The sequence below is a fragment of the Triticum dicoccoides genome, chromosome 3B (genome assembly GCF_002162155.2).
Source record: "Triticum dicoccoides isolate Atlit2015 ecotype Zavitan chromosome 3B, WEW_v2.0, whole genome shotgun sequence".
NCBI classification, from domain to species: Eukaryota; Viridiplantae; Streptophyta; class Magnoliopsida; order Poales; family Poaceae; genus Triticum; species Triticum dicoccoides.
The window spans coordinates 500,565,346-500,586,982 of record NC_041385.1 but is presented as its reverse complement, the minus strand read 5'-3'; the positions used below and the strand labels follow the sequence as shown (position 1 = coordinate 500,586,982).

The following is a 21,637-nucleotide window of genomic DNA, read 5'->3' as shown; positions in this document are numbered from 1 at the left end:
GGCGCGACTGGAATGATGAATCTCTTCCTGAAGGATGACTGGACTGCTTGCTCTACCTGTATCTATGTTTTCTCTGCCCTGTCTTTTGCAGAGTTGAGGCCGTTAGCCTGGATGAATGTAATAAAGCTTTTGTGCCTAAAACCTAGGGGGTTATGAGACTTGATGTTGATAGGTGGGGGGGGGGGCGTTAATGCAATGTGGGTTTTCTTCTCTCAGTTTGACTGGGAGGGGAGCTTACGTTGGGCTTTTGCCCGATTCTGGGTTTCTGTTTTAGTTGCAATATGTAGCTCTGGAACTTGATGGTTTTCGTTAATGAAAATCGGAGGGGTGCAAAGCCCTTCTTTCATTAAAAAAAAATCAGGAAATACACGCAGATCGCAGGAAAAACTATCGGGCACAGGAAGTTAACTGATGGGCCGGCCTAGCACGCGAGCGGCCCACGGCGAAAAACTTTAGCGAGCGCTCGCCCCCTCTCGCTCCGAGGGAGAAATAGACGAACCCGATTACCCGAGCCGTTCCTCTCCGCTCGTCCTGCCGACAGTCGGTCCCCGGCCGCGAAATCTCAAAACCCTAGCCACGCCGCTCTCCCCTCCCGACCCCCCGTCGCCGCTCCCAGACTCTGCCCCGCAGCGTGACCCCCGGGGTCTGTTGGTACCACACGGGGTACCAGCAGAGGAGAGGACTAGGGCGCCCTAGCTGAAGCGGCAGCCATGGCGTCGTCTGTGCTGGAGGCCACGCGGGCGGCGCACGAGGACCTCGAGCGGTTAGAGCGCCTGGCGGTGCGCGAGCTGCAGCGCGACCCCGCCAACGCGCGCGACCGCCTCTTCCAGTCCCACCGCGTCCGCCATATGCTCGACCTCGTCGTCTCCACGTCCGACAAGCTGGTACGCACCTCCTCCTCCTGTCTATCTAGGGTTTTGCGCCTGATTTAGTGTCTGTAGCGTTCATGTGACGCTTGTCTGCCGTGGCCAGAGCTTGGAGGTGTCGCATCTCTGCTTTCTGTCGGTTAGGATTGGTTTTGTTCCATGTCATTTGCGACATCTTGAATTGAGATGCCTAGGGTTGCCTTTGTGTTAGCTCCACCTGTTATGGTTTGGCGTTGGTCGATCCGTGCTAATTCTGGGGAATTCCGATCTCGAGCTAGACAAATTGATATTTGGCCTTTATTTTTTACAAGATATGTGCGAGCCTAGATAAAGTCATTGGATTATCTTAAGACTTTTATTTTCGTGCTGCTATTTCCCCGTTTTTCTTCTTTTGGGAATTGTCTGTTTTTCTTTCTAATGTGATTTTTGCTGATCTGACTTTCTTAATTAGGTGGAAATCTATGAAGACAAGGACGGTGCTAGGAAGGATGAGATCTCCACCCATCTTACCGCGCCGGTGCAAAGTGACATCTTCCCCAAGTACTATGAAAGGCTGAAAGAGGTAAATAATCAACTGTAGCCCGTCTGACTCTGCCCAAGAATCACTTAAGCACGCCATGGAATCAGACAGTTAAAAGTGGCAAAATGCTAGCCAGGCGGTGGATGCTGCAGTTCATGCACTGACAAAAACATTCCATGCTATCGTTGTTGAGTTGTTACTCCCTCCGTTCCATATAAGTGTCTCTAATTTCGTGCACGGAGGGTGTAGTTCTTTTTAATAATTTGATCTCGGACCCTCGCACCAAAATTTGGATGATAGGAAACCAAATTATTCAGTGACTATCTAGATTTTCTTGACGACATGACAACCCTCAGAAAGCCAAATAATAAGATTAGAACATGTTTTCTAGCAATCCTACTTGGAAATTACACTACATACACACTGGTGAATTTTCCGGTTATGTTATCCTGCACTTCATCTCAACCATGACCCTCTGGTCGACACACATGAGGCAGATCATAACTGAGTGTTCTTGGAAAACTTGAACTTATACTATTTCTTCAGTGGTGATTATTCTTTCATTTTGCTTGCAGATTCGTGATTACCATAGACGGAATCACTCTGCCCGTTTCGTCAGTGAAACTGATGATTATGAGGAGCTACTAAAGGAGGAACCAGCTATTGAATTCACTGGCGAGGTACTGTCCAGTATAATTTTCACTTAGATAATCCTGCTTGCGATGATTTGTGCTCTGTTTTATCCTAAGCCATGTTGTGGTTGATCTGATTTTCTTTACTTGATTATCCTAAGCCATGTTTCTTGATTTTCTTTACTTACCTATGTTTATATATTCCTTTTTTGAGAAGTGAAATGCATGGCAACCTCATCTGGACGCCTTTTTCTAAATTGTCTAGCACTGCTTCGTTCTGCCATACTTAGCTGATTATTAAGTGCCAAAGTTGGTGTAAATCATCCATAAAGTCCGTCTGCTAAGAACTACTTATCTGATTATATTAAGTGCCAAAGTTGGGGTAAATCATCAATAATGTCTGCTAAGAACATTTTAGCGTCAAGTAGCAGCCTTGTTTTCCATTTTACTACAGCAGTCTTGAACTCGAGGGTATCTCTATTGTGATACGTGTATTTTAATTTCTGCAGGGTTATTTGATTCCTCTTGTAGGATCACGGTGCTATGCATGGTAAGATTTAGGTTAATGACAAGATACTAGATGGAGCTTGATAACTTGAGAACCAATTGCTGTTCATTTATTGTTACTGTTTGCATTATCATGTAGTTCTAATCCACATTGCACGTTCATCCCGTTGGTGGTTTTTATATTTATATGCTGTTCTAATCGCAGTCACTTTGAAGTTTGCTAATGTTCTTGCTCTGTGTTTTGATAGGAAGCATTTGGCCGGTACTTGGACCTACATGAGCTCTACAACGAGTTCATAAATTCCAAGTTTGGATCACTAATGGAATACTCGGCATACGTTGGCACTTTTGCTCAGACTGAAAAAATCGCACATAATCTAAAAGCTACCAGGTATGTTATCAGCATTTTCTCTAAGACCAATAACATATCTCCTGGCGCGAGCTTATCTCAAAATTCTACATCCATCTTAGATATATTTCCCTTGATTTCATCTTGTGTTGGTTAGAACTAGAATGGCCAATTCCTGACCAAATGGAACCCCAAAAGGCATACCTTCCCAGCCAATCCAGTTTTATTGGTATTCGGTATGGTAGCAACAAAATAATCACGTGATGGATGCTATAAACCAAGGAATTGGAAATCCAAAAAATCTGTTGCATGCAGTAACAACCCCGTCGAATACCAGTGCCCATGATGAAAAGCTCATGACACAAAGTAACGTTAGCCCCATTCACCCAATTTCTAGGTTGTACTTGAGTCACCCACTGCCTCTTTTCATCCAATCCTCCACATTAACTTGTGCCAATGATGTTCCCCACACTGGACAGGATCGCCCTTGTACCTCTAGCTCCAGCCAAGCCTACTACCTTCTTGCTGGATGCCACTCCCGATGGCATTGCCACACCACTTGTTCATCCTGATGTGCTGAATACCAGATTGATAGGTTTTTATCAGATCAGGATTAGTCATGTTAGGACTCCCCTTCCCTTTGCATGGAGCTGGAATCTCTAATATACAAGGAGATATAGGTTGTACATGAATCTCAAGTTACTAAGTACTCCCTCCGTTCCTTTATATAAGGTGTATTTGTTTTTTCAAAAGTCAAACGAGTGCATGTTTGACCGAGTTTTTAGAAAAATATATCAATATCCACAATACGACATTCATATCATTTGATCCATCATGAAAAGTATTTTCATATTTTATCTATTAGGTATTGCAGATGTTCTTATTTTATTCTATAATCTTGGTCAAACATTCAAATGGTTGACTTGCACGGAAATCGATACACATTATATTCTGGAACGGAGGGAGTATTAGTTTTGTCCGTTGTCCCTGAATTCCCTCTTTTCCACTGCAATCTGTTTATTAAACTAAGAATACCGTGTTCATTAAGCATAACAGGTAATTACTAGAGTGGTGGGGTCGTAGTAAGATCTGTATTCAAGTATATGGGATTAACTAAAACTTACTATTAACATGTCTAACATTTGTTTGTTCAACCATATATTTTTGAAGTCCATCCATTTCTGTAAAGATGATTTATCTTCCATTTTCTTCAATTTCGCAGGCCATACAAAGAATATTTGGAGCATATTTTGGAATATCTGATGTCATTTCTGTATCGTACAGAACCGTTGCAAGATATTGAGAAGATTTTTACAAAGGTCAATCCTCTTGTACATTCAACTATACTGTCTTTCTTCTGCGGTCTGTGCTCACACCTGCTTATGTGATGACATAGTGCATCACTTGAGACTTGTTATATACTACTTTTAAGCAGATCTCACCCATTATCTATCGCTGTTATGATTAATTGTAGCATTGCTGGTGGTGGGTTGAGAATACAAGTTTAACATAGAGCTAGAAAGAACCACTATCATCCGCACTTCCATGATAACTGATAAGTGACAACTGACAAGCAAATAGTATCTATACTTGTGCAGTTGGAAAGTGAGTTTGAAGAACAGTGGACCAATGGCGAAGTTCCTGGATGGGAGAATAAGGGCACAGAGAAAGAATCTGTGTTGCAAGAGTCTGCAGTAGACCTTGATTACTATAGTACTGTTGAAGAGCTTGTAGAGCTTGGTCCGGAAAAGTTGAAGGAGGTTTGATCTTGTAACATAGTTCAGGTTCTATTTTACTTCATCCTTGAAATGGCCTTATGTAATAACATTTTTTCCAGGCTTTAACTGCTCGTGGATTGAAGGGTGGCGGCACTGTTCAACAGCGTGCTGAGCGACTTTTCTTGCTGAAGGTGACTACAAAGGCTGTTGCTAATTTTATTGTTTTTATGGCTATTTATCAGTCCTAAATTTATTATCATGGCCATACTTTTGCAGCATACACCCTTGGAAAAACTGGATCGCAAGCATTTTGCCAAAGGTGATGATTTGAAGAAGGAAATTGCTTTGATTGAAATGAAGATGAAGCGCTTATGTGAGATTCTCGATGAGGTCAGCTCTTATTCCTTTTATGTGTTGTGCAGTAACATGTGCAGTCAATTATCCATTTCAGCATGGGTAGGTTAGTAAGGTCATACTCACAGTTTGAGGAATGGCCTTGTGCTAGGATAGGCTAATATCCCTTGCAGATGCTCCCACCATGTAATGAACCATCTTTTGGTTTATTTGTGCATAGGTTAGGAATATAGGATGGTCGTGAATAGAAGTACTTGGACCATTATATCCTAACTTACCCCAGAATCTCAACATTTATCAACCTATCTATAAAAGTGATCCTCGGCATGATGTATATAGCAATTGAACAAAATGATTGAACAACATCTATAATGAAGACAATGGCAAAAGTTGCCATCGTCTGAGTGCTGCTGTCACCAATGCCATGATGCACCTTTTCTATCATGTTCCCTACGGAAGTGATCACTGGTGAACCAGAAGCTCCTAGATTTCAAACCAGTGTTTCCATGTGTATGGAATTCTAGCACGATCTACTTTTCGTGGTATAGTTTACAAAGTTCCCTTTATCTTGGTAGAACTACGGGTCATCAGCATTGTTCATGACATGTTCTTATAATTTTATGTCTACCTTTTTTTTGTGTGTGTGCAGGTCATTGTAAGAACAAAGGAAAACGCGGAGAAGAAGCTGACCTTGACCTATGAAGAAATGGAAGCAGAGCGGGAAGAGGTACTTAGTTTCTCCCTTAACTTCAACTTACTTACATTTTCTTCTGTTTAGTAAAGTACTGTTCTGTTTATCTGAACTTCTATCTTCTGTGACTTCTTATAGGAAGAAGTGCAAGCTGATAGTGAAAGTGATGATGAAGACCAACAAATCTACAACCCCCTCAAGTTACCAATGGGCTGGGACGGGAAACCTATCCCTTATTGGCTCTATAAGCTTCACGGTCTTGGTCAGGTAACCGGCCTTATCTTATCGCTAACAGCTTAATTAGTCAGTATCATTTATCCACACTTTTTTTTGCCTTTGGTCTACGTCAATAGCTCATCTTACTGTTTTGCTGAATATTTCCATGTCATTTTATTACACGTTCTTCCTACATGAATGTATAGATAGTCACCTAATGTTTGTGACCGCCAATTAATTGACTGCTGGGCAGTGGCAACCGGTATAAGGCATGTACGGTTGTATACCACGACATGCTACATGTAAATTAACCTAGTTATGCTAGTATGGCTTCATTGCCAAACTCTTGGCATGCCATACTTTCTTAGGGCCAGTTCTTTTGGGCGGCTTAAAAAATAAGCTACCTCTCCCCAGCTTAAAAAATAAGCCGCTTCCAAAATTTGTTGAGGCTTCTAGAATAGTAATCCCATAACTAGTTTAGAAGCCCCAATGAACAAGGGAGACGGCTTATGACTAAAGCTAGGCAGGCGGCGGCTTATTTTTTAAGCCGCCAAAAGAACTGGCCCTTATGCTCTGTTTGGTTTATGCCCAGGAGCGCCATGCCAAATCGTGGGCATTGTGGGCGCGCCAAAATGTTGGCGGCCGAATCGGCCGCCCCAGTTTTGCCAATGCGTTGGCGTAGAAACAGAAGAGGGAAAAGTGGGGTGCGCTGGCGAGCCAAAATATTGGAGCTCACCCAAACGAGCTGCGCTTTTTCTGTTAACGCCAAAATATTGGCTGGGCGGACAGGGGCTTCAATCCAAACAGCCCCTTAGTCTTGTAACCCACATTCAGTGGCACATTTCTAGCCAAACATTGCTCAAGAGATGGCCATCAATTTGTTAGCCACAATTTTTGTGGCTTGCCACAGTTTGACACTGTTAGGTGTGGCAATGTGTGGTAGCCAACCAAATGTGCCTATATTATTTATATCAACTACTTGATCTTGGATCAGCTTTGCTGGGTGTCAACTAATTATATATGTTCTGTAATTTGAGGAACTGTCGACCAACAAATAAAGGCTCACATTTTTATGATTTTATCTTTCTTCAATACTACTATCAATATGATGTTTGGAGCTACAGAATGGTATGTTTCCAAAAATGAATGCTAAATTTTAATGTTTGAGAACTTGCACATAGTTTCATCTATTTATTGTGTTTTACCTGTTGTCAAATATTAGACTCGACTTGAACATCAATAGCATAATAATTTCTATTATATGCCCAGACATCAGCATCAAATTTGGTACTAGACTTCTAATGTTTTAACTATTTCTTGTCAGGAATTCAAGTGTGAAATATGTGGTAACCACAGTTACTGGGGGCGAAGGGCTTATGAGCGCCATTTCAAGGAGTGGCGCCATCAGCATGGGATGCGATGCCTTGGCATTCCTAATACTAAGAACTTCAATGAAATTACATCCATCAAGGTACACCTGCCGTTTTTCTGTTGTCTTGTTTGTGTGATCTCTTGCTTGCAGTCCTGTCTTTAGGATAATGTTTGCAAAATATTCTTCTCGGGCTCAGGGTAGTGTACACTGTGAGCAAGTGCCTGTAACTTAGTTTCTTTTAACTGATAGTCATGCCTTTTGCTTGCTTCAGATTTTTGCAAACTTTGTAATGTTGGAATAAACAGTAATTTGAAGTTGAGTTTAACTTTCCTCAAGGATACATGAACACTATACCATGTTTAGGGTTTATGAAGCACCCCCCATGTTTGAATAATTTATAATGCATACTTTGGTTAATCACATGGATAGAAGTCATGAAACCGAGATATTAATAGAGGGAGACCATGGTGTCCATTGTGTTAATGTCTCGGACTAAGAGAGATAAATTATTGTTGAGTGTTAGTCATAATTGCTGAAAGAAGGGAGATAAATTAGGGAAAAAGAGAAAATGTCATTAAATTTGATCCGTAAGTTGATCTGAATCATATTGAACATGTGCTGTGTCATGTATTGTTTCTGTTTGGTCGTCATGAAGTTGCTTTGACATCTCTGATTTTGTATCGCCAGGAGGCGACGGCACTCTGGGAGAGAATACAAGCAAAGCAAGGGCAGAACAAGTGGCGGCCAGACTTGGAAGAAGAGTATGAAGATAAGGATGGAAACATCTACAACAAAAAGACCTATACTGATCTGCAGCGCCAAGGCCTGATATAGAATTCTGCATGTGATTCTCGTGCTTTGGAAGGAACGCGACGCTAAAATCGTTGGTCTACTGTTCTATTGATACCTGCTGAACTTGATGGTCGTTGTGACTTTTTATTAGCTTATTATATGTAACCAGATGTCACCTTGGAGTTAATTTCCTTCGTTGGGTTACATTGCATATTATGCTTTACTGGTCGATCTTCCTCAGCGGTCTTTTTGTTTATTCGCCAAATCTCCTGTCTCATATTATGCTTACTTTGTAGTGTCAACCTGGAGAAAGCAATATTCTTGATGTAACATTGACAGTTTGATGCTTAAGAGCTAAGTGGGGTGGGCTGAAAGTTGCCTGCTGTTCGATCGAAGTATGAATCTGCAAACCGAGGCAAACGGAAGCAGAGGCGGTTTAGTGTACACATTTTCTCTCTCTAAGAAGCCTGGTAATCTTGAACTATGGCGTTTTAGTTGGGCTAAGCCTTTGAAGCTTGAAATCATTTGTATTATTTTCTAAAATAAGCTGAACCCGAGGCAGGTGTTTGAAAGTGGTTTTGCATCATTTCAGCATTGTCCAAAATGTTATCATGATTGGTACAAAGCAAAAATGGCCACATTTCCATGTACATGAATTCTTTCACGCAAAACGTCACGGCGCGCCGGGCGAACGCTTCGGCCGGTTGCTCGCTCACACGCGCACGCTACGCCTACCAACTCCGGGTTGCCACGCATCCTATGGGCCCACACACATCCCTTTCTTCCCTACCTGTTCTCTTTCGCCTCTTGCGCAGCCAGATGCTTTTTTTCGCCATGGCTGCGGTGCTCCTCCTCTCTTCCGATGCTCACCGCTATGTCCGTGCGCTCTCTGCCTCTTCCCAGTCTCTCTCTCTCTCTCCGGCGAGCACACCCCGTGCCTCTGCCGAACGCCCTCATCTCTGCAGCACGATGCTCTCCACTTCCACCTCCGCCATGGCTCACATGTACGGGGAAAGTTTCTCCATGGGAGCTGCAACCGATGAATGGAGCTGCATGCCAACGGCGACGGCTAACGTCCAGCTGCAACCGATGGCAACAAGAGCCGCATCCAACGAAGCTGCAACCGGCGACTGGCGTTGCCGGAGCCGCGACCATCACCAGCGAGGGGAGCTGCAACCCACGGGTGATTTTTTTTGCTGCATGCGTGGTTCCCAGCGAGAAAAATGAGAGAAGGCGGCGGGGACCGGCGGCGAGCGCAGGGACCGGTGGCAAGTGCGGCATCCAGCAGCGCGGGGGCGGCGGAGAGAGGAGGTCCAGGTGAAGGGGTGACGGTTGGGAGGACGTCCAGGCGACGGGGCGTGTCAAGAGGAAGAAAAAGAGGGGAAGTTAACGGGGATCAAACGGCTCGTAGCCGCTGCATCAGGCAGATGCAGCTGGGGCTAGTCCGGCCCAACTATCACGCCGGCGCCTATAAACACCCAAAATTTAGACCCTAGAGGTAAGAACCGGTCTTAAAGGTTCGAGGAGTGGTTGTCACAGAAGAGACCCAAAAAAATAATCTGGAACAATTAGTCGGCGCAAAAGAGTGATGTAAATTGAGAGACAATAAGTTTCAATTATATGATGTGCAGAATCATTGTTGCTCCAGTAAAAAAAAGAATGAATTCTCATGTCTTTTAGTTTTGCAGGTCATCATTTCAAAAGTATTCCTGCACCAATGATTTTTCCGTTTAAATTTAAAAATCATTAACTACAAAATCACTTTTAAAAACCAGGATAGGTTTATGCTTAAAAATAAATTCACTGTTCAATATAAACAGTTTCATGGTTCAAATCAAACCAGGTAGTTCAGGAACTTCTCTATTAATTTTGTGCGACAGACAAATGTGCGATTTTGTATTTGCACAGCCCACTGAGGATGCACCATTTGCGCTTTTGCATATATCTCTAGACTACTTGTGATGCGTCCACAACAATCCAGCATCCTTACGAACAGCAATATTTTACATTGTTTTGCAAAGGCGACACTGTAAGACAGATCAATTTTCTCCCACTTGCTGTCGCCTGTAGATCCTCTCCATCTCAGAAAAAATAAGCAATTAATAAAAAAGGTTAGCAAACCGAAGAACGTAGAAATTGACACATCTGTTACACTGTTCTAGATCTTTAAACATTCCCAGATCAAACAATCTACTCCCGCTTAACCTTTGATCCCACTTGGCGACATGGATGCAGCAAGACATGGATGCATAGAAGCCAGCAGGGAAGATGGACAAGAAACAGATACAGATACGTGGCGCTACTCCATTCCCACAAGAACTCCATTGACGCCCAGAAATCTCCAAGGTCTACCGTCCAGGACCCCTTGGACAGCCCTTTCATAATCAACAATGCAGCCGGAGGGAAACCAAAGACGGCAAGAAGTACATTTGATGCACACAATACTGTCCGTGGAAGGAAGCTCATACCAAGCTGTGCTTTCAGTGGCCGAGAAAACAGGCACATTGGGATCACAATCAACGCCCCAAGCTGAGCAGTAGCGAAATTTATTATCGACATAAGCCCCAACCCTATTGAGATTGAAGTGATCATCGTGGCCTTCAGAAGTTTCCATTCAACACCAGCAGAGTATGGTGAACCAAACATGGCATATAGGACGATCAACGTCAAAATGGCGAGCACCACCCAGATCACTGAACTTTGTATTGGTGTACCATCGGGAATTTGACTGATGTAGTACGGTAGTAGTGAAACAATCACTGCCCAAAGTTGGATAACAAGCAGAACTCTTGCAGCTTGAAGCCATTTCCATGATCCACCCTCGGTTTGCAGATTATCAGCACTGCCCTTTGTTTTACTGGCATCGATTGATTTTCCCATTTTTCTACCGCCATCGGCAAGAGCAGCAGCAACTATTGGGAGGGGAACCACAAGCAGTGCAAAAGGAATCATATAGACACCAACTGAAATAAACTTGCTCGGAGCTGTGAGGAAATATAGGAAAAATGATTGATGGAACTTCTCGAGCAGGTTATTCACAGAACGTACCACCCCTTCAAGTAACCTGAACAAAAAGCAGCATGTCAAATGAATATCTGAGCAAATCAGTATAGACTATGTTTTAATCATGCACTCTATAAAATGCAGAGCAGGCATCTTTTGCTGAAAAATGAAAACAAACCTTTGGAATTAAACAGGCCTATTATAACAGTGTAAAGTTATCAGCAGTCTAAGTCTTAAGATCCATAGCTAATTGTTACAACTTCCAGGGTCTATAATTATCTTGTCTCTGATAATCAAGAACACTCTAACCTTATATATTTCCTCTTACTAAGCTATTCAACACATGTCAATAATCACAAGACGTTTGAAATATTTCATAGCAATGCAGCCTGAAGTGACCCGGTAAGAACTGACCTTCCACCCCTTACAAGAAATGATGATTTGGCATTCTCATTTCTGATATAAAATGTTGGTGAAAATTCTAAAGAAACAGCATCAACTTGATAGTCACGGAACGCGCCATGAGATCCGGTGGGCACTCCAAGAGCCTGCTTTAACAAAAACCCAACAAGAAGTGATTAGGTTCAGTTGAAAAGCTAGTGTTGTTTAAGATATGGAAAATACCCCGTCCAATTACCTGATTATAAATAGAGCTAGCAAGGTTGGCAGTCCCCTCCACATAATCAGGGGCTGTAATATCAAGCTTCCAGTCAGGATTTATTTTTCTCAATATACTCCCAAGAGTATGAATCACTTCAGCAATAGCCCTAAGCCATGCAGAACTCAACAACGAACTAATTGTCTCAATGTTCACACGAAAACCTTGTCTATGAACAGCTAGATAGTGCACCACATTCAGAAGGTCCAAGTTTGGCATTTGGCCATTAGATGCCTCCGCGTACATTGTAACACTATCTCTATCACCGTAGTTCCTAGTTTCCCCAACTTTAAATATGAGAGCAGCAGCCATCGTTCCAGCACGTTTGAAATCCGTAAATTCAGCCTTTTCTGCAATACCATCAGGTTCATGTTTAACACCACCCACAAACATAGGGTTATGGTACTGATTTAACCATGCAGAGACTGAGGTGTACTCCCCAAATTGCGAGTCTGCAGATAACCACACAATATCCTTTGACAGCCATGCAGCTCGACTTAAGAGGGAGAAGACAGAGAAACCAAGTGCGAGCGATAATACTTCATTTGCCTGAACTCTCTGAGGATTGTAAGGAGTAACCAATACTATAGCTTCTTTTCCATCACCCCTAGGAGCTCGTATAATGCCAATTGTATTAGTTCCAGAGTTGGAATAGGTGCCATTGGGTCGAACCGCCAAATCGTTTGTCATGGAAGTGAAGAACTTCAGAGGATGAAAATGCTTGCTATGAGGGAGGAATTCGTGGTAACACACTTCTGCACCCAGATCTTTCATTTGTTGCACTATGAATTTTGGCATTTCCCTGTGACATTTGTAATAAAACTGTACATTACAGCAGACACAGGTAAAAACTACTCCCTCCGTCCGGAATTAACTGACGCTGAAATGAGTGAAACGCGTCTAGATACACTCATTTCAGTGACAGTTAATTCTGGACGAAGGTTGTACTATTTACTCTTGACAATCCAGTATGACACCCTTCACTTGCAATTATATCACCATCTGAAATTGGCATGTCTTTAACTTCAGTCTAACTAACATACGGAGAAAATTGATTCTGTGTCTATGTTTACAAGCATTACTCTTTTTAATTTAGAATTGCATGGATACCATGCGTATGTTTATTAATAAAATTACTATATATTGTTGGAATAACTATCACAGATTTCATCACAGCAAACGCTTTAATGGCAGGCTTGAAATATTGAACATCACACATCCATCCGTACATTTGTACAAACAAGGATGCAGATTCAGCATAATAAAAACAAGGATGAACCCACTGTTGTCAGAAGAGGAAATTGCACATAGAACAAGGAATTTAGATAGAATAACCTACATTCCTCCTCTTGATCCCCCAGCTGCAGCTTCAATTCCTTTGATAAACTTGTTAGCTTCCGTGACATCCTCGCTGGAGAACAATGGATTTGCAGAGCCTACATGCAAAGGTTCCAAATCAACATTGTGTTCCGTCTTTGAACGGCCATATGGGCTTGCGTTACATGAACGCATAAACTGATAAATTGCCACTAGCACGATAAGATGAATACTTGACGCAGTGGATATGGATGGTTTGCCTTCACTATTGAATCATAACCATGGGAAGCCACTCCAGTATATCATGTACCGATCGCTCCACTATAAATTTATTGTACAGGGGATCTAAATAACCACGGTGAAAAAGAAGACTGCGTACCAGGTATAAGAGCGTTCTCCGAGAGGTATGTGTTTTTTGCAAGTGATGGGAGGAAGAGGAGTGCGATAATGCCCGCGGAGCAACACAACGCACTGGGGACAAAATGGCGAAGAACTTTGTCAGTGGGACAAGAAAAAGGAAATGACTAAGCATGGTGCTAAATAGGGAGATGGGGAGCAGACCTGAAGAGTATGTGGTGAGAAGCGAGGAATATGCCAAGGCGAACGATGAGCCGCGGCTTCGGCTGCGTATCTTCCTTAGCTGACGGCTCCATGGCTGCAATTTGGTCTAGGTCTTCAGGTGGGCGTGCAGATCCTTACCGAATCTCGGGCGGCGGGGCACGATCTCCCATCGACTGACGCAGTGGCGGCCCTTGGTTTCGTCTTACAAGAGGAAAGCTGGGTTTGGGGTGGCGAGTGGTGGGGGAAGGGCCAGCAGGAGTCAGTAGCGCTAGCCGCCGCGCCCAGCGCGGCAGAAGCGATGCGGCTCCAGGCGAGGAGGTCAACGAGGAAGGTTCTCCGAGAAGGCGCGCCGTATAGACGGGGGCGGAGCAGAAGCTGCGGAGCACGGCGAGGAGGCGAAGCCGAAGAGCGAGCGCGCCCGCTGCTGCTGCTCGGAGGGCGACGACGGCGAGTGGTCGGTCTCAGTGTCGGAGGATGGGAGATCGCGGCCGTGGGGTTGAAGAAGGCCGAGGGATGGAGAGACTTGGACTATAGATGATACTTCAGGCCCAGTTTATTTTTCGAGAGAGAATCTGGCCCAGATGGTACGGTGGATCGTCGTAAAAATGTGAAAATCATAATTAACGAGTACTCCTCGTTTCCCGTGCCACCTTCATCGCCGCCATCTGACAAATTTGGGTCCCCTCGCCTCCAGCTGCCATCTTAGCGCTGAGTGTGGGGGTCTCGGATCTTTAAGACATCTATGTTCTTTGTCAACGTCTAGTGATCATTATAGTTTTGTGAGAATAAACTTCCTCTTGTTTTTTTGGCAGTACCATGAGGTCAGAGAGTTTTCTGTTCTCGCAGATTATCAGATATGATGAGTTTATGTTGTCGTGTCGAGATTTTTTTGTTGGTTTGATTCTTTGTGAAGGTGAAACATTTCATTGACATCATGATGAAGATATAGTGATTCGACGGCTTGCCCTTCTAGGGAATCATCCTCGGCCCAAGTACATTCATTGATTGAGGCTTCCCATCTTTTTAGATGGGCGATTTAAGGCGCTTTTAAAAATTATTATTGGTAATGTTCGTGCGGATGAAAGAGTGACAACATCGTTGCTCCGTCTAATTGCAGTCTCTTTACCAAAGTTTTTGAAGTTTTTCTTCGAGCAGATATTGACACCGCGAAGAAGGTGTTTACAAGAGATTTCATTGTACTTCTTAGTCATAGAAGTTACTTTGTATTTTCTTGAATCTTAGGTCTAAATCAGTGTCCCTATAATTGTTATGAGTATTAATAAAGTTACAGGTGTTTCTCAAAAAGAATCAAGGAGTACTTTTTTCAAAGGTAACTTCCACCTTCTCAGGTTGCGACAAGTGTCGCACTGCTTGTGCACCATTTGTCATAATCCGAGAGTTTTTTCTTGTTTTTAGATTCATTTATTTTAAATGTTTTACCTCTTAAGTTGTTTGTCCAAATCTCGAACCGTTTTCACCGTTGGATCCCTCGCGTCGAGATCTTCAAAACTACATCCCATGTTGATAGATTTCGACGGACTTTTTTCATGAAAAAAAAACGGACGAGAAAAACGAACTGGAAGCACGTTTTTCCCTTTTTAAAAAGGCATGCATTTTTTTGCTTTTCGGGCTTGTGGAAGCAAAACCATGCCTCTTGCGGAACGAAAAAAAGAGAACATGTTTTTCCCTTCTTGAGAGGTACCACCGTGCCTCTCGCGGGTCCGTGCCTCTACAAGAAGTAAATCCGTGCCTCTCGCGAAAGAAGAAAAAAAAGACGTTTTTCGCGCCAATTTTTTTTTAAAATAATTTGGTCCAAATCCTTAGAAAAAATGGCGGGAAACAGGAAAGCTGGAAAAAAATCATCTAAAAACCGAAAACGCGAACAAAAAAATAAAAAAATTAAATCAAAAGGGAGCACCTAGAGCGCGACATGTGGCGGCGGCCGAGGGCGCGCTCCAAGCCCACCCCAAGTGACCTTTGTGAAGGCTCCCGAACGAGTACTCGTTGCCCCGTAAAAATGACGACGTTCTCAATTTGATCAATCACATGGGAGGGCCAAAAGCCCCAAAATAATTGTTTTGACTTTGTGACACGAGTTTAAATGAAATGACTCATTTCCCCTCCATTTTTTTTGAAATGACTCATGTTATATATAGCCCCCAAGGTAAATAAAACATTAAGAAGACACACAATAAATGACGCATATCAAATAACCGTTTACCAGCCGATTGATCCATAGCTAACAATTACTCAAATAACATCACATATAAAGGGATTCAAGAGTTGTTACAACACATCATAGAGACCATGATGAGGGGGAGGAGAAGGGGTGGTGCTTGTGATGGCAATGGTGGTGCTTGTGATGGCGTGGTGGTGGCGACGACTCATGGTGCGCCCTCTGGCGGCGACGGCTCCCTTCCGTCTTCCTCCAAAGTTGCAACGATGGACATGGAGGCTTGGCACAACCCCCCCAAATGCTTCTTGATCTTGACGACAGGCGAACGTGGAGAGATAGATTGTATGGTGTCTCCCAACAGCTAGGGTTCATCGTGTTCATATAAGAGCTCCCTCAAAGCTTACTCTGTTGATGTAGCATCTCTCTTTTGATCCAAGGGCTCTAAGCGAGTCCAATCCTTCCTCAAAATATTCCTTGATGGACAAGGAAGTCATGGGAACAAACATGGACGAAATCCATGAAGAATCACTTCTGAAAAATTAACGTTTTGGGCATGGTATGAACAACTTTGGTCATACCAGAGGTCATTTTTGTGTTGTGGACCCTTTGGTAAAATGGTCATAACTTTTACATCTGAACTTTGTTTTCAACGTTCTTGGGCTGGCTAGAATCGTGTGATCGACACTGATGCAATATGGTATTAAATCTTGATTTGGAGCACTTTTAAAAAGCAACTGTTTTCACTCTCAGAAATGCCTAAGTTTGGTGCCTGAATGTCCTCCTTTTGTATCCCTTTTATCGTGTTAAGTGCATGGGAGTTCCACAAAAGACAAATGAAACTAAAAAAAACAAAGAATAAAGAGAATGCTCGCGGTGAAAAGGGTAAATACTGGAAATCATGCATATGGACATGTAATTGTGTGACGCCCCTGGCTCAATCGTACACTAATCATACGCGCAAATGTGTACGATCAAGATCAGGGACTCACAGGAAGATATCACAACACAACTGCAGACACAAATTAAAGTCATACAAGCTTTATATTACAAGCCAATGGCCTCGAAGGCTCGAATATAGAAGCTCGAAAACAAACGATTCAGCAGAAGCAACAATATCTGAGTACAGACATAAGTTAAACAAGTTTGTCTTAAGAAGGCCAGCACAAAAGCAACATAGATCGAAAAGGCAAGGCCTCCTGCCTGGGAGCCTCCTAACTACTCCTGGTCGTCGGCGGCCTCCACGTAGTAGTAGGCACCTCGAGGTAGTAGTAGTCGTCGGTGGTGGCATCTGGCTCCTGGAATCCGCCATCTGATCGCAGCAAACGGGAAGCTACTTACATATTAGGCATCAAGATATTAGGCATATTAGGCATCAAGATCTATAGAGATAGATCAAGACGCTTAATTGGACTTTCACAAAGCACATACCTTGATAAGGTTTTGAAAAAATTCAAAATGGATCAGGCTAAGAAAGGGTTCTTGCCTGTATTGCAAGGTGTGAAGTTGAGTCAGACTCAATGCCCGACCACAACAGAAGATAGAGAGAAAATGAAAGATGTTCCCTATGCTTCAGCCATAGGCTCTATCATGTATGCAATGCTGTGTACCAGACCTGATGTATGCTTAGCAGTAAGTTTAGTAGAGAGGTACCAAAGTAATCCAGGAGTGGATCACTGGACAGTGGTCAAGAACATCCTGAAATACCTGAAAAGGACTAAGGATATGTTTCTCGTTTATGGAGGTGACAAAGAGCTAGTCGTAAATGGTTACGTCGATGCAAGCTTTGACACTGATCCGGACGATTCTAAATCGCAAACCAGATACGTGTTTTTATTAAACGGTGGAGCTGTAAGTTGGTGCAGTTCTAAACAAAGCATCATGGCGGGATCTACATGCGAAGCGGAGTACATAGCTGCTCCGGAAGCAGCAAATGAAGGAGTCTGGATGAAGGAGTTCATTTCTGATCTAGGTGTCATACCTAGTGCATCGGGACCAATGAAGATCTTCTGTGACAATACTGGTGCAATTGCCTTGGCAAAGGAATCCAGATTTCACAAGAGGACCAAGCACATCAAGAGACGCTTCAATTCCATCCGGGACCAAGTCCAGGTGGGAGACATAGAGATTTGCAAGATACATACGGATCTGAATGTTGCAGACCCATTGACTAAGCCTCTTCCACGAGCAAAACGTGATCAGCACCAAGACTCCATGGGTGTTAGAATCATTACTGTGTAATCTAGATTATTGACTCTAGTGCAAGTGGGAGACTGAAGGAATTATGCCCTAGAGGCAATAATAAAGTTATTATTTATTTCCTCATATCATGATAAATGTTTATTATTCATGCTAGAATTGTATTAACCGGAAACGTGATACATGTGTGAATACATAGACAAACTTAATGTCACTAGTATGCCTCTACTTGACTAGCTCATTAATCAAAGATGGTTATGTTTCCTAACATAGACATGTGTTGTCATTTGATTAACGAGATCTCATCATTAGGAGAATGATGTGATTGACTTGACCCATCCCGTTAGCCTAGCACTTGATCGTTTAGTATGTTGCTATTGCTTTCTTCATGACTTATACAAAGTTCCTATAACTATGAGATTATGCAACTCCCGTTTACCGGAGGAACACTTTGTATGCTACCAAACGTCACAGCGTAACTGGCTGATTATAAAGGAGCTCTACAGGTGTCTCCAAAGGTAGATGTTGAGTTGGCGTATTTCGAGATTAGGTTTTGTCACTCGATTGTCGGAGAGGTATCTCTGGGCCCTCTCGGTAATGCACATCACTATAAGCCTTGCAAGCAATGTGACCAATGAGTTGATTACAGAATGATGCATTACATAACGAGTAAAGAGACTTGCTGGTAACGAGATTGAACTAGGTATTGGATACCGACGATCGAATCTCGGGCAAGTAACATACCGATGACAAAGGGAACAACGTATGTTGTTATGCGGTTTGACCGATAAAGATCTTCGTAGAATATGTAGGAGCCAATATGAGCATCCAGATTCCGCTATTGGTTATTGACCGAAAACAGTTCTAGGTCATGTCTACATAGTTCTTGAACCCATAGGGTCTGCACGCTTAACGTTACGATGACAGTTTTATTATGAGTTTATAAGTTTTGATGTACCAAAGGTTGTTCGGAGTCCCGGATGTGATCACGGACATGACGAGGAGTCTCGAAATGGTCGAGACATAAAGATTGATATATTGGACGACTATATTCGGACACCGGAAGTGTTCCGGGTGATTTCGGAGAAAACCGGAGTGCCGGAGGGTTACCGGAACCCCCCTGGGAACTAATGGGCCTTGTTGGGCCCTAGTGGAGAAAGAGAGGGGCCGGCCAGGGCAAGAGGCGCGCCCCCTCCCCTTGAGTCCGAATAGGACAAGGAAAGGGGGGGGGCTTGCCTTTCCCCTCTCCCACTCCTTCCTCCCCCCTCCTTCTTGGACTAGGAAAGGGAGGGGCAAACCTACTTGGAGTAGGTTTCCCCCTCCTAGGGCGCACCACCCCCTTGGCCGGCCCCTCCTCCCCCCCTTTATATACGGAGGAGGGGGGCACCTCTAGACACACAAGTTGATCTTCGTGATCGTTCCTTAGCCGTGTGCGGTGCCCCCCTCCACCATATTCCACCTCGGTCATATTGTTGCGGTGCTTAGGCGAAGCCCTGCGTCGGTAGAACATCATCATCGTCACCATGCCGTCGTGCTGACAGGACTCATCCCCGACACCCTGCTGGATCGGAGTCCGGGGATCGTCATCGAGCTGAACGTGTGCTGAACACGGAGGTGCCGTACGTTCGGTGCTTGGATCGGTCGGACCGTGAAGACGTACGACTACATCAACCGCGTTGTCATAACGCTTCCGCTTTCGGTCTACGAGGGTACGTGGACACACTCTCCCCTCTCGTTGCTATGCATCACCGTGATCTTGCGTGTGCGTAGGATTTTTTTTGAAATTACTACGTTTACCAACAACATCAAGGTCTGGGCTCGACGCCGGACTCATGGAAGACGAGTGGGATGATTCCGATTTTGTCCTATCATCGGGCAATAGACTGCTAGCGGAACTGTCATCCTTGCTGTCGCTTGACATGGCTGCGGTACGTATACAAACCGCGAGAAAGCGAGATTGTAGAGTGTGTGCAAGTGTGGAGCGCGACCGGCCGGGAACGATGAAGATGGTGGACACTTAAGCGGGGTATGCAGAGAAGAGGAATGCCAATTGAAGCGGGGATTGATGTATTATCTAACCTCTGCTATAATCAACCGCAATTATTTGTACCTAGTCGCTCCAAATTCCCGGGGTTGCGCAGTTCTCAGTGTGATAATTACGCACGCACGTTGGAGCGTCCAAATATGAAACAAGCATCTTTCATAGTACTACTCCCTCCATACCGTCGACCTAGGTGGGGGGAAACAAGAGAACTTGATGATTATTTGGTAATCAATACTATTGCATGTAGAGAATTGACCATTGCATGTTATTCTAAGTAGTCTGAAGTCATTGCATGCATACAAGCCCCATGACTCCTATTGGTTGATATCTTTTTTCAGGACAAAAAACAAGGAATGCGTTTTGTGATTATTTGGTTTTCGTAATGTGATTTATTCACCGGTCGAAGGGAGTAGGATAGTTGGCAAGAAATACATTAAGCTCTTCTTATTGATGAAGCCAGTAATAATCAAACTACAAAGGAAAAGAAAAAAGACAAAGGAAAATATCTGCACGAATCTTCGCGTAACATCAATGGCATATGACCTAGATGTGCATTATTTAGAGCACATCTAGATGTGCTTTAGCAATACTATCAAACAAAACCCCTAATCATCATTGCAAATAGCGCATTGAACATGGCTAATGTCACAACCACAACTACACATGCTAGTTCCTTCTTGTATCTTGCTTTCATCTTTTGCCTGTGATTGATTCTTCCTTGCTTCATCATACTGATTGTACACTCTAGATCAGTCAGTTTCTTCTTCAGCTTTGGGTTATCTTCTACGAGCTTGGTGATATCACTCTGAGCCCTGCCATGCCATTATTCATCCAGCTAGTTAACAAAGGCACAAGCCTCATATCCTTGCCAATGTTAAATAGTATTCAGGATGAGCGATGGCATTAACTCAACTAAAATGATGAACTTAGCACTAACCTCTAAGGGACAACTGAGAAACCGTCTGCCAATGTCGAATCCCTCCGTGCATACACGCCGAGAAGGAGTGTGCCCATGCACACAACTCAACTTTTGGTACTGCTCGATGGCGCAAAACTCGAAGTCGAACTCGTGTTGCAGGAGTCTAGAGTCATGCTCCAGATCCCGCGGCTGATCGCTTTCATTGGGGGGGGGGGGGTCATTTAGGACGGATTCAGTAGGGAGCTAATTTGGACATGCTAAAAAAGATCGGGATAGATTGGAACCTAACAGGACGATTCGGGTCCGTAGTACACCTGCCTTCTAATGACCTTAGGCAAGTGCTTGGCGGTGACCGTTGTCGTGGCGGCGCCGCCGAGAGCGGCCATACGAGCAGGAGCAGCCGCACCAAAACCATCAGCACCATTCGTCCGCATTCCCCCAATGTCAGCGCCACGCGAGGGAATTTGGAGGTTATCTAGGGATTTGGGGGAAAAGTGGAAACTTTGGGGATAAGCTAACGGTCGGGAACTACTTATCGCACTATGTCGTATATGACACATTGTTTATACATGTCGTTTGTGTTAGGTATTACAACTTCACACACGATTTCCGCACCAAGCCGTGTGAGAATACAATGTAGGTGAGACACGGTTGTCGTGACATAACAATATGTGATGTACTACCCTGTACATATGGGGCTGCAATAATTGAGTTGCAGTAATACTTAGTGTAAACAATTGCTCTGT

At 43.7% G+C, this 21,637-nt stretch overlaps 2 protein-coding genes across 2 annotated transcripts; one reads left to right on the top strand and one right to left on the bottom strand.

Moving 5' to 3' along the window:
- Positions 1-529: 529 nt before the first annotated feature.
- LOC119276748 (splicing factor SF3a60 homolog) lies at positions 530-8,355 on the top strand. The gene is made up of 12 exons (XM_037557893.1): positions 530-884; positions 1,318-1,428; positions 1,962-2,066; positions 2,774-2,916; positions 4,097-4,193; positions 4,473-4,634; positions 4,712-4,783; positions 4,869-4,982; positions 5,596-5,673; positions 5,776-5,904; positions 7,178-7,324; positions 7,913-8,355. The coding sequence occupies exons 1-12, from the start codon at positions 711-713 to the stop codon at positions 8,057-8,059; spliced, it is 1,479 nt and encodes a 492-aa protein (XP_037413790.1). The 5' UTR covers positions 530-710; the 3' UTR covers positions 8,060-8,355.
- Positions 8,356-9,930: 1,575 nt separating this feature from the next.
- On the bottom strand, positions 9,931-14,081 carry LOC119276747 (glycosylphosphatidylinositol anchor attachment 1 protein-like). The gene is made up of 6 exons (XM_037557892.1): positions 13,557-14,081; positions 13,375-13,466; positions 13,018-13,114; positions 11,658-12,480; positions 11,435-11,568; positions 9,931-11,081 (listed from the first exon to the last, which is right to left on the bottom strand). The coding sequence occupies exons 1-6, from the start codon at positions 13,646-13,648 to the stop codon at positions 10,208-10,210; spliced, it is 2,112 nt and encodes a 703-aa protein (XP_037413789.1). The 5' UTR covers positions 13,649-14,081; the 3' UTR covers positions 9,931-10,207.
- Between the last annotated feature and the right edge of the window lie 7,556 nt (positions 14,082-21,637).